The sequence below is a fragment of the Oncorhynchus kisutch genome, linkage group LG12 (genome assembly GCF_002021735.2).
Source record: "Oncorhynchus kisutch isolate 150728-3 linkage group LG12, Okis_V2, whole genome shotgun sequence".
Taxonomy (NCBI): Eukaryota; Metazoa; Chordata; class Actinopteri; order Salmoniformes; family Salmonidae; genus Oncorhynchus; species Oncorhynchus kisutch.
The window spans coordinates 22,184,802-22,198,944 of NC_034185.2; the positions used below are offsets into that span (position 1 = coordinate 22,184,802).

The window sequence follows — 14,143 nt, forward strand, 5'->3', positions numbered from 1 at the left end:
GGCACCTACTACCATACCCCCTTCAAAGGCACTTAAATATTTTGTCTTGCCCCTTCACCCTCTGAATGGCACATACACACACAATTTCTTCCTTTTTTACATTTAAGTCTTTTAAGCATACGATCTTATCAAGCCCAATTGTCTCAAGGCTTAAAAATCCTTCTTTAACCTGTCTCCTCCCCTTTATCTACTCTGATTGAAGTGGATTTAGCAAGTGACATCAATAAGGGATCATAGCTTTCACCTGGTCAGTCTACTATGTCATGGGAAGAGCAGGTGTTCCTAATGTTTTGTACACTCAGTGTACTTAAACAAAATATTGTTGCAAGAATGCTAATCTTATCTGTTTCTAACTACAGAAACAATTTCAGAACAATGGTGGGTGTCATTGCTTGCTGAAATGATATGGAACGACCAATTCGATCAGAGTGAGTGAGCGCTGAGTAACCAGTCCTCCAATCCCATAACCCCTCCATAAAAATCACCTCATGACGATAGCTAGGCCTGGCTCTGCAGCGCTTTGGTGGGCTTCTGGGCAGAAATATAGCCAAATCCCTGGTACTGAAATCTACTATGATGGAACCCTGTTGATTCCTTTGAAAGACTCGGCAGAATCAAAGGATTTGGTCAGGATTCCAGGGCTTTATATAGGCCCTTACAGCAGCCCTGCACTGAAACCATATAATAATTCATCCACATACTGTAACGCTTGGAGAAAGCACCTAATAGTATTTGCAATTGAAAGGGACACTTTGCAGGTAAGCTCATGATTTTATAAAAAGAACGTCTAACCATCTAGTAATCTCAAAGCAGAGCGGCATTTACTAGGTTTTTATATAACAGCCTACAAATCAATATGGGAGACATTGGGTCCAGACCTGGCCAGCACTAGGACCTCTGGGCTACAGTGAAGCCATCTCAGGGTGTTACCCAGGTGACTGGCAGACAAGCTGGCTGACCTCCGCTGACCCTGACTAACTGGCCCCATCCCAGACCCTGGCCCTGCATCTGAGTCCCTGCTCATTGACAGATCACACGTTGGAATTGCTTTCACAGCTCTGGCAACCTGGAGCCATGCGTATGGCATTATATCCTCATCTGTCCTTCAACCGCCACCATCAGCACAGCATTATGAGCAGCCATGATCGGGTTACCAGCGCCGCACAGACAATCAGCGTAAGTGCCTTGCAGTGGTGTGAGAGAGCCCAGTCGGCCCACTCATTACTGCCGCTTCCATCATTCATAAAAAATATTGTATGGGGATTGGACACCTGACATAACGGGCTTCACGAATATTGTCTCTCACCATTTCTATCAATCAAACTATAGTTTGCTACTGTCATTGTCGGTTTTTATGTGGGGCATTTCTGAGAGTGACACGTCTGACTGTGTATGACTGTGTTTACTTGTATACTCACGTTGTTAAAGTATGGCAGTCCAACTGATTAGGTTCAGTCAGATTACAGATTCCATTACAGAGCATGAAGAGAGTACATCCAGATAGTTGCTGGCTGAAACAGTACACTCTGTGTGGTGTGTAGTTTAGCCCCAGTGTTAAAGCAATACAACAGCAGGAAAACCAATAGGATCAGATTACAGAGGGACTAGGAACAGAGTAATGTGATATGGTTAACTCAATTCATACAGTATATAATCTGTTTGTTTCTCATTAAAACACATCACAGGTAAAACTATGCAGAGGAAGGAAGCCTATGTACTGGAACACACATACAGTGGGGCAAAAAAAGTATTTAGTCAGCCACCAATTGTGCAAGTTCTCCCACTTAAAAAGATGAGAGAGGCCTGTAATTTTCATCATAGGTACACTTCAACTATGACAGACAAAATGAGAAAAAAAATCCAGAAAATCACATTGTAGGATTTTTAATGAATTTATTTGCAAATTATGGTGGAAAATAAGTATTTGGTCACCTACAAACAAGCAAGATTTCTGGTTCTCACAGACCTGTAACTTCTTCTTTAAGAGGCTCCTCTGTCCTCCACTCATTACCTGTATTAATGGCACCTGTTTGAACTTGTTATCAGTATAAAAGACACCTGTCCACAACCTCAAACAGTCACACTCCAAACTCCACTATGGCCAAGACCAAAGAGCTGTCAAAGGACACCAGAAACAAAATTGAAGACCTGCACCAGGCTGGGAACACTGAATCTGCAATAGGTAAGCAGCTTGGTTTGAAGAAATCAACTGTGGGAGCAATTATTAGGAAATGGAAGACATACAAGACCACTGATAATCTCCCTCGATCTGGGGCTCCACGCAAGATCTCACCCCGTGGGGTCAAAATGATCACAGGAACGGTGAGCAAAAATCCCAGAACCACATGGGGGACCTGGTGAATGACCTGCAGAGAGCTGGGACCAAAGTAACAAAGCCTACCATCAGTAACACACTATGCCGCCAGGGACTCAAATCCTGCAGTGCCAGACGTGTCCCCCTGCTTAAGCCAGTACATGTCCAGGCCCATCTGAAGTTTGCTAGAGAGCATTTGGATGATCCAGAAGAACATTGGGAGAATGTCATATGGTCAGATGAAACCAAAATATTACTTTTTGGTAAAAAGTCAACTCGTCGTGTTTGGAGGACAAAGAATGCTGAGTTGCATCCAAAGAACACCATACCTACTGTGAAGCATGGGGGTGGAAACATCATGCTTTGGGGCTGTTTTTCTGCAAAGGGACCAGGATGACTGATCCGTGTAAAGGAAAGAATGAATGGGGCCATGTATCGTGAGATTTTGAGTGAAAACCATGACGATGATCCCAAACACACCGCCCGGGCAACGAAGGAGTGGCTTCGTAATAACTATTTCAAGGTCCTGGAGTGGCCTAGCCAGTCTCCAGATCTCAACCCCATAGAAAATCTTTGGAGGGAGTTGAAAGTCTGTGTTGCCCAGCAACAGCCCCAAAAGATCACTGCTCTAGAGGAGATCTGCATGGAGGAATGGGCCAAAATACCAGCAACAGTGTGTGAAAACCTTGTGAAGACTTACAGAAAATGTTTGACCTCTGTCATTGCCAACAAAGGGTATATAACAAAGTATTGAGATAAACTTTTGTTATTGACCAAATACTTATTTTCCACCATAATTTGCAAATAAATTCATTACAAATCCTACAATGTGATATTCTGGATTTTTTTTTCTCATTTTGTCTGTCATAGTTGAAGTTGTCATAGTCATAGTCATGTCATAGTCATAGTTGAATTGTACCTATGATGAAAATGACAGGCCTCTCTCATCTTTTTAAGTGGGAGAACTTGCACAATTGGTGGCTGACTAAATACTTTTTTGCCCCACTGTAACCGGTAGACTTCAGTATAGTACAAACCTCCGCCTAATGATCAAGCAGTAGAATTTTTTTCTCTTCACATTATTTTTTTCTCTTCACATCTCTATGTAATGTGTGTAGCCTAATGTTGTAATGTTTTTGCACCATGGAATTTATGGACCACAATTTATGGACCACAATGTTATCCCTGTCATGTTTAAAAATATATGTACTGTGTGTATGTGGGGGTTTTTACTGGCAAAATCAATCAATTAATCAACCAATCAGTCAACCAATCAATCAACCAATCAATCAATCAGTCAACGAGCCAATCAATCAAACTATCAATCAATCAACCCAACCCCCCCACCCCCCCCACCCCACCTTCACAGCATTTCCAAAGGAGATGTTATGAGGGCCACATGACAAAAGAGGCCTGCTTATTTCCTGAGCCACAGCACAGACACAGAGGCAGTCTTGGGGCCTTTGGCTTCCTCCAGCAGGAGATTGGATGTCATACATCAGTCTTCAACAACCGCAGAGCTACACAGAGCAAGACCAATCTAGCTTGGTACTGTCACAGACAGACAGGCATTATCTATAAGCTTAGTGAGAGGAGCGAGCGGGATAACAAGTCTACCTCCCCGGGCTGTCTGGGGCTGTTGTTTGTGAAGGTCATCACCCTGTCTCATTATAATATCTGGGTAGTAAGTGAAAACTCACACAAGCCAAGTTCATGCATGCAATGCCTTGAGTTATACTTGTGATTTCACTCCTACAAAGACCGCTGAGTAATATTCCCTCTCACATGCAGTCCTTTCATTCTAAGCTACACACACACACGCAACACACACATGCATACACATACACACCACAGAAGAGGCTACAAGAGCAGTTACATGGTTTGATTCTCCCTCATCTCCCCCGCCATGTCTTGTTACATATAAGCATCTTTGTTTTGGTCTCAATGGGATTACATACTCCGTGTTTTACCGCTGCAGTCAGAGAGAACATCTCCAGGGATTTAACACAGCAGACAGGTTATGCAGAGGCACTATGGGTACCGGTATTCATATTTAATGGGGAACAGGCTGTTTATTATTAGATTGTAAAGTTTGGGAACACTGCTTTTAGGAGAAGATTCATAAGTAACAACTGGAGCTTGAAACAGTCCATTTATATATTGATCTAATAACTATACATTTTTTCCCCAAAATAACAGCTTTCTGTCAGAATAAAAATTCCTCTCATCATAAAAGTATCATTATAAACTGGGTGGTTCGAGCCCTGAATGCTGAATGGTTGACAGCCCTGGTATATCAGACCGAATACCACGGTATGACAAACAATAGATTTTTACTGCTCTAACTATGTTGATAACCAGTTTATAATAGCAATAAGTCACCTCAGGGGTTTGTGGTGGGCGGCTAAGGGCTGTAGCCAGGCACTCTGCTTAGCGGCGTGCATAAGAACAGCCCTTAGCCGTGGTATATTGGCCATATACCACACCCCCCGTGCCTTATTGCTAAAATATAACACATTCTTTGACATGTCATCATGGCACAGGCCCCTCATCGCTTGAACAGTCAGTTGTCATTGTTCCTAAGCATCCCTGAACCAATCACTTCTACAATGTTTACGTATCAATCCATCCCTCTAATAAACAGGCAGGCAGGTCCTCACAGAGACATGGTGTCTGCCCTACATCCCCACACTCAAGGCTCATCGCTGAGGTCAAACCCCATGTAATGAGAGCTGTCCTCAGAGCCGTGAACGTGCCCATCCTCAGCGCCATGTTTACTTATCTCTGGCATTAATCAGTCATCCACTAGCCTAGTCATCCCATCCAGCGGCTAGCTCTGTTTATCCCCCAAGGTCCTCCAAAATTACCCTGCAGAATGCCTCTGATGTGCCTTTAGACCTGTGGCCACTCAGGCCTGCCCTCGTCTCTCTACAACCACCTCTCACATGCCTCGCTGCCTCATAGCCACTCTACCGAGCCACATGCTTTCATTGCATTTTCACAGCGTTCTGACAACAGTCAAATGGCCGGAAAGAGATTGAGCAGGATAGAATAACAACTTTGGTTGGCAGACTGCATTTAGTTATCAAAAGTTAACGCCTAACTCACAGTGCTGTTGTCAGACAAAGCTGGAATTTTTAGTAGCTTGTCCAGCTGTCAGAAGTTGGGAGTCCAATTTAAATACCTCTGCAGTTAGACACATTGTGCTGCCTGCATTTATTGCCTGTTACTTGCTGTTGCTAAGATACAGTGTCATTTTAAAAAAATACTTCAGCTCAATGGAGAATTACCCTAACAAACAGACAGCAGCACTGGGGTTCATCTCATTGTCCTTGTACTACTGTATGTACTGAAGGCATCTCTGTCAGCAAGATAGACAGGGAAGAGAGGACAGGTTGAGGTAAAATTAGGGGTTAAAAGCAATTGGGCATAAACTTTCTAGAGTGACGAGACCCCCCCCCCACACACACACACACACATATTCACAGTATTCATAGTTATGGGTCTTGCTAAGATGTAAGGGATTTATAACATTTTGAAGAGTCATTCAATCTTTCTGCCTTCTTAGATATCAATGGCAGTACAGGAGATGATTGATTTTGCTTTTCTCCACATCAAGGACTTTCTTTACATGACAGGCAGCTTTCTGTGACATGTACCTCTCATCTCTCAACCTGCAAACGCTATTTACCTTCATCTTTCTGACTGCATAGACCACCGACTGGCAATGCCTCAGTCACTACAGAGGTTGGCAGACAATGCTGAGAAGCAAGCCACCGCTCCTCTAACGTTATGTGATCTCTATAATTTGTGCAGAAGGGATGGATGAGTCAATCAAATTAGAACAGGTAGCTGAGAGAGTAGCATAGGGGTTTGCAGTGTGTCAGTTCCCTCAGCAAAATCAGTGTAAAGGCTGAAGGGATGTGTCTGGATCTGATAGGACTGTGTGGCGGAAAATAATGCATTCATTGTAATAACCCATGTTAGAATCTAATCAAGGGATGTTATTACATTATAATATGGTTAGTGGTGGTACTACAAATAGCCTCAGGATATAGTTTAGTAGACTCATAAGCCAATAAAACCTAATGAAACATGGCACCACTCTGCAGTTACTCCCATATATTTCTATATAAATAAATGATCCTTTGATCTGCTAACAAGCATACTGTACTGGTTCACTTGGAACAAGAGGATTTTCACCTTAAGGGGTAAACAATAAAAAACAAACCAGGCAAAACCTAGCTCTCCATTTGGATAAACGCAGGGGGTTTTGCAAGCCAGGCAGTAAATATTGAGAGAGAATTTACCCACCAACTTACTGCCCCATCTGTCAATGCTGAAAACCTAAAGTCATGTTCCGAGCCAGCTGATGGCAACTTTGTAGCTGTTGACAGATTTTTTTCTAGGCTAATGATGTCGCACAACCTGCTTTTTTCCCCGGAATCAATAAAGTGTTGCTGTCAGGGCCTAATTCAAAGCCTTGTTGTGTTGGAAGCCAAATGCATAAATCCAGCTTAGTATGTTACAACTGGGAGAAAAACAGCCAGTAAAAAATGAAACCAACAGCCTACTGCACCAGTGGATAGATTTAGACAGATGCTATCCCTAAAGACATGAAATACATTAAACAGAAATGCAGAGAAGTAAACTTCCTAACACTGAAACTTGCTAGGCTTAACTCCATGACAAGAATGAATGTATGAAATGGATTACAGGGTAAGCATAGCAGAGACAAAATGCAATTATGCATTTGCAGCCAGTGTAGTGCTATATTCATTAATACCTATAATATCATATAAGTGTGCTGATGGCAGGTCTGGGACTGCAGAGCAGAAGACAAATATGGGCCCTGAGGTGAGGAATTTGGACAATTTATACCAGTCATTCCACAATCCGGGATTGATCCTTCATTTTCCCCATCTCTGGAGTGAATTCCCATTCGGATTCCTAAATTCAATTAAATTCTCCACCAAGACTGTTTGGGACCAATTTGTAGATGCATCTCCTCTATGCTCTTTTATGATCCCTCCAGATGTTTGCTTTGAATCACGTTATCAGGATGAACGTTTAATGGATATACCTGAAAGTAGGCATACCAATCCTAACAAAAATGTCAAATTGAGCATCAGCAGAAACTTCTTATGCTAGATAAGCACAGAATATGGTTAATGAGTAGGTACTGTAGAGGATGTGGAGGTAAGTGACATCTCATATCTCATCCTGTAGGCTTGGAGTTGTGAATAGAGTCGTGATACCCTTAAAGACCATCAACATGATGAGTTCACTACATAAAATAAGTGGATACATTTCTTCAGACTCGATTCCAGATTAATTATAAAGGCATGTCCATTTACTATTCGCCCGACCAATTAGTTTACAATATCAGTCTAAACACATATTCCCAATTGTTTACCTGCCCTGCTTCAATGATCTACAGCAAACGGACCATAAATAACAAACTACAGCTCATTCAGGAATGCAATACCAACTTGGTCAATAACGCTGTAATTGCTGTGTACCTCGAGGCTTTTTTGCTTGGACTTAATTAGTCTATTGGAGATTCTGCCCCTCCCATAATTTGACTTAGACTTGAGTGTCAGTTTACTTGAACATAATACCTTAATGGAAATGCAGAAAATACCTAAATACTCTAGTAATGATGCACTGATATGAAAGCTATAATAGCTCTTTATGTTTCTCCACACCACTAATGTGTTGTGGAAACACAGCGTGCAATACTTCATACATTGAATGAATGTAATTGGAGGACATGTAAATGAGTAGGCCTCCTGAACACCATTCCCTCCTCAGAGAGCCACAGCTCAATCGAGAGCAGAAGTTCAGACCTCCCACACCTAGCAACCACACGGAGACCAGCTGCCAGTAGCCAACATCAGTCAGGAAATTACATCTTCAAACATAGCCCAGCTTTCATGTCCCCTATTTCAGATGTAAGAATAGTACAGGGTAAGTGCTCTGGACAGTTAACAGCTTTCCTTAGAAATGTATTGACTGCTTTATAGGGTTTAATTCATGCCACACACACGGCCTACCCAGCTGTCTTTGTTTAGCCTGCAGGCATGTCTAGGGGTGACGCACACAGTTAACATTCACTGATATAAAAAGCTGGAATCAAAGAACTTAGGACCAATTATCTTTTAAAGGTCCAATGCTGCAACCATCTGATCAACAGCTTCCTATCTACTGTCCCTCCCAGCAGCCACCTTACCCGGCTGCTGTTTAAACATCCTACAACAATGAGACTATCCCATAACAACACAGGGCGATGAGTTGTAGTTCGTTGGTGGTCGTAACCAGCTGTAACAGAGAATCTTGACTTCGCATGGTTAATACCTTTCGTTTCCGGCAGATGCTGATGAGCGATGGCAGTGTTTAACTTTCACTATCAGATAACAAAGATACAATAAGAGCTGGGGAACCTGGCTAATTTACACTACTGAGGAACCATATTCATATTGATCTGCTATCTCTGCTCCCATAGAAACACCAACAGGGGGTAGAATGAGAAGCTAGCATATCTAACAATTTAACATATATTTACTTATATGTATGAAAATGTATATGTGTGATGCTTTTTTCAGTAGAACATACCAGCAATGTGACATTAACCATGATAAATGTATGTAGTATGAAGCCTACTTTATAGGTTAAGCTATCACAAAAATAGTCTAGAGAGGAAACACACTGTAAACTACACAGCATTTCAACGTGCACGTGATGAGGTCATTAATGAAAACTGAATAATAACTGAGAGGTTCAAAAGCAGGATAAAAACAGGTCAATAACCCCTTACATTGTGTAACATTTCATTTCATAATTGGTCAATTAATCAGATACACTTGTACAGCACAATCTCCTCTTAATCCTTGTTCGGTATTGTGTGAATTATCCCCATATTAAGATCCATTCTGAAGCACGGATTGAAGCACAAACCAAAGGGAAAATGTACCTGTGGTTATTAAACCATTTTAAAAGCTTTTCCTCATGCTTATTAAGCATGGATCATATGGTTGGACAACAAATGGTCCCTTTGAAGTCGTTTTGAGAGCATTAGTTCTTGGTTGTTTAAGTGTTGTGTTTACAAATATACTGAGGCGATGCTTGAAAGACCCAGCATGATAAACTGTTAAGTTCAAATGGTCTAATCAAGGCACATGCATATATTGCAATAATAATGAGGCCTATATTTTTGGTGCATAATTGCTATGCTATAATATGACTACACATCAAATGGTTTGGAAATAGTTTACAAGTTCTGACATCAGCCAAGGCCAAGCAGTCAGCTGGAGTTAAAGGGAAAAGCCCAGATGATTAGATAAGCCTAACAGGACTTTCCTACCGACTAGAGGAGTCTGTTACCAAAAATACAGCTGCTGCTTCAGAGCATTAACAAAACACTAACTGCTGCTGCTGCTAAAAGTGGCCTAGTGGAAAAGGATGCATTCCTACTGCAGCTTTGAGACACCACAGATGTGTTGGGAGCGAGCAACCCTGGCGTGCAGTAGGTAGGCCACACAGGACCAGTGACGTGTTTGGCTAAATCCAGCCTGTCAGGAGGATTGGGAAAGGTCATCTCCAGCTCTGTGTGCATGAGAGCTTATTGATCATAGGAATATCTGTGGGTGAGGGTGGCCAAGGTATCAGTGCTTCAGAACAAATCCAGAGTGGGCTTTCAGACACAGCTGTCCTGTGATCTCTGCTGAAATCTCTGCTGAAATCTCCCACATCAAACAAGTACAGAACAGGTACACGGTGTCTGTGGAGCACCGACATTTTTCATCAGAACATATGAAAAAGTTTGAGTAAACTAACAGTAGCACAAATGGAGACATTTTCACTACAACCAAATATACTTGCAAACATTTCCTTTTCAAGTGCTAAGAGAGGAATAAAACCCTCTTAGAAAGGAGGTGGTTTATCATTTTCTGTAAAAGTGCAGCAATCTGCTAACCATGTGAGGAGAGCAGACCCATAGCTAGGTCTCTAGCCAGGAGAACTGTGAGCTGTCATTAAGACTCCAGGGGGGTGGCCTTGCCCACCACGACTCAGCTGAGTCTCTCTAACAGGGGCATGTTATAAGACATGTATAGCCATCTGCACATGCTTAAGGGGCAAGCTGAACAAAACTTGTAATGTCATGTGACCTATCACGCTAGGGTGATTTATCATAGATACCAGCTGGTGGATAGTGTTGAGATTGTCACCACCACCTACTATCAGTTAAGTGACAGTGAGTCACTGTAGGCTAAAGGTAATGTTTTTTATGATTATAGAGACATCCTCATGAGTGGTGAAACAAGAGGCATGTACTAGGCTACTTGCCTCTCTAAAAGACCCGAACACCTGCAATAATAGTCCATCACCTCACCTGACATCAGCCACTGAATGTGATAATGTTACCCAGAATACAGTATGTTGACTAGCATCACTTCCAGTACATTTGAGTCATTGATGATTGCATTATCGGTTGCAATCCATCTAATTCCACAATAATCCTACATGGCTCTTAGCCGACTCCACGATTTACGATGGGGTTGAGCCGCGACTAGTGTGGGCAGACTGGAGCTCCGACGTTTTTGTTTAATAAAAAACAACTGATCTCAGCACCCAAAGAATATCCCGCAATTACAAAGAACACTGTAGTTTGTAATTGCGGGCTATTATTTGGGTGCTGAAATCAATATTTGTAAAAACATTTTTTTACATAAACTACATTTTATGTGACGTCGGAGCTCACACCGCCCACACTAGTCGCTGATGAACTAAATCGTAAATTGTGAAGTTAGGTTTATTTTGACATTTCTCACCGACTGTATGGCGGAACCATTCACAAACACAACCCATCCCCGCCATATCACCATGCTTCCCTGGCATCTGTCCCATGTGGTACAGCTGGTAAGAAGCCTCTCATGCGTGCAGTCAGTGAGCACCGGGAGGAGCAGATGCGTGAGAGCGTCCCTTTTGCTCCAAATGATCATATTCCCCCAGGGAATGGTCCGCTCTCTGAATTGTGGATTCGGTCGTACTACTGGGCAAGGGTGTTACAGGCCATCTTAACCATAGTTATTGATTTAGGGCGGAATAGTTGACTTAGGAGTGCATGTCCGCAGTTGGCTACTGTATAGGGAAGTAGCTATATATCACCCTCATCGCATCTCCCCATAAGGAAAACCATTACGCATGTAATAATTATTATCATAAACTCACCAATTGCATGCCACAGATAAAGGCCAGGGTGCATCGGCCACTGCAACAACCCATTGTGTACTGTCCACTTTGGATCTCCGCTCCACGTGGGTCGCTGTAACTCCCAAATCCCCGAATCTCTCCGCTGGTCGCCCGGGCAGTTCCAATGACGCGACCACACTGCACAGCGGCGTGCGTTTCAGGCACAAATAGATGAAGACAATTATGATTGGCCAAACAATTTGATAATATATATTATGTCTCAACAAATAGTGGAGAACTTTGAATTAGTCATACGGGTCCAGCTGTTCAAAATTCTGAAAGTCGGTCAGCTCTTAATTAGCAGAATTAGACCTACTATCTGGTTATTATACGTCTGAGCAGTCCAGGGATAAACCATAAACTAGAATTAAAGCCTCTGAAAATGTTCTACAAAAAAAATCCAATCAAACATGGTCCAGAATAAAGTGCCAGTGGGCACTAGGCAGAATAGTATCCTATCCTGAACACAGTGGCCACTTGAAGAAATGAACTGTGTCAGGCAATTTCTGAAAGGGTCCTTTGCTGAGAAACAAAGCAAGCCAGTGTTCTTTAAGCCGATGGGGTTCTTCTCATCGCTCCTCCCTCCACGGTCGGGTTGTTCGGGTCCCAGTCTGCAACTGAACTAAACAGCGCGCGTCCTTTACTTTTCACACAGAAATGCTATGGACAATGTTGAATTCAAAGCAGTCCGCCGTTATGTTCCCTACTTAAAGCTCTCTCATAGGAGGCATGCTACGAATATGAGAATTTCAGTTATGTCCAAAATCGGTGGTGCTGAACACAGTCCTAGTATCCTTCTCAGCAGCACTGTGCATCCTCACTCGCCCGGATTTCATAACGGCTGATTGTCCCTTGTTGGACATGTAACATTGTTCACTTACACATAGAGAATCCCGGTCATATACTGTAGATATTGTCGGTAGGACAGACAGTGCAGTAAAAAGACGGACAAAAGAGAAACGCGGTTCACCTTGCGCGGTCGCCAGCCCCACCATCTGACGCTCCAGATTGAATGAACCACACGCAGTGTTATACACCGCAGGGAAGCGGCTACGTTCCTTTGAGCCGGAGATGAGATATAGAGTGCAACTGAGGACCTGGCCATCACTGAATACACTGGATTAGCCCTCCGTTCCGATTCGCACTGGGCGTCAACCGCAGGGAGTTGATTTGATATAGAACTAATGATACTTTTGATTCATCACTTGTAAATCAGGATGACAGAGAGTCATCCAGAACAACACCTCAATTAAATAAAAGAGGTTAGCTTATTGATGTAGTCAAATAATAATTGGGCAATACTAACAGGCCTTTAATTTAATTCATTTCAGCGGACAGTTTCATCCAAAGACATGCACATGCTGTTCCATGTCCAACCATAGCCGCCGGAAGTAGGGGTGCTAAGGTTGTTGCAGCACCCCGTGATAAACTGAAATTGTGAATTAGGCCTTTATTACTCCCATAGGGCGGAGCATAATTGGCACGTTGTCCGGGTTAGGGTTTGGCCAGGGTAGGCGGTCCTTGTAAATAAGATTTGTTTTTAACTGACTTGCCTAGTTAAATAAAATAAAACATGTATTTGTGGAGAAAAATACCCCCCCCCCCCCCCCCATCTTCCTGCGGCCATCAACCCATGAGCCAAACACATATGACTCCAAAGTGGCCTAAGAAAATAACATACACTAATGGGTACATTGTACAATTGCCTGATTTTCCCTCATGTTGTATACTCTCCCTCACGTTGTTTGATCGGCAAGGACAGTTATCCTTCTCTATCTCTTTCTCTCCCTCCCTCTCTGGTACACACACAAACAGAGCGAGAGAGAGCACACACATACTCACAGACATACGCACACACACACACACGCACACACACACACACGCACACACACTCACTCATACACACACACACACGCACACTCACTCACACACACACACACACACACACGCACACACACACACACACACACACACACACACACACACACACACACACACACACACACACACACACACACACACACACACACACACACACACACACACACACACACACACACACACACACACACACACACACACACACACAGCAGCAGTGGTGTTTATTACATGGCTTAATTATTGTGGTAATCTTGACTGACAGTATCATGTATTTACTGTCTGATATCCTGGGGTAATGACTAGTGGCATCCATGCATCCTCCTTGGAATTATTTTTTCCGAGAGAAATGGAAGACTCTTGGCATAGCTCCTCCATTGTAATCTCAGAATCGTTTCCTTAAATGAACTATGAAACGTTTTTACGGCCAGGTGCCTGTTGGTGCAACACTTGGGATCTGTCACTGAATTGCTTTGATACTTGAACACGCTGGATGGTTGTCATAAACTATTTGAGGCAAACGTATAGGAAGGTGGTGTAGGGTATACAAGCAGTCAATAACAATGGAGATAGCTGAGCTAGGCTTGTCTTATCTATAGTCTTTTTGGTCAGCCCATAGTGTTTTATAAAACATTTTTGTGTACTCTATTTGTGGATATTCAATAACCCAGAAACCGGCCCATAATATCTGACTTAACA

At 42.8% G+C, this 14,143-nt stretch overlaps 1 protein-coding gene across 1 annotated transcript in view; it reads right to left on the bottom strand.

Moving 5' to 3' along the window:
* The window catches only part of LOC109901364 (sodium/potassium-transporting ATPase subunit beta-1-interacting protein 2), a 155,791-nt gene extending 143,213 nt beyond the window's left edge, over positions 1 to 12,578 (bottom strand). The window contains exon 1 of the mRNA XM_031837120.1: positions 11,546 to 12,578. Within this exon, the coding sequence (XP_031692980.1) occupies positions 11,546 to 11,599 (54 nt within the window). The 5' untranslated portion in view covers positions 11,600 to 12,578. The remainder of the gene's footprint in view (positions 1 to 11,545) is intronic.
* Positions 12,579 to 14,143: the final 1,565 nt, after the last annotated feature.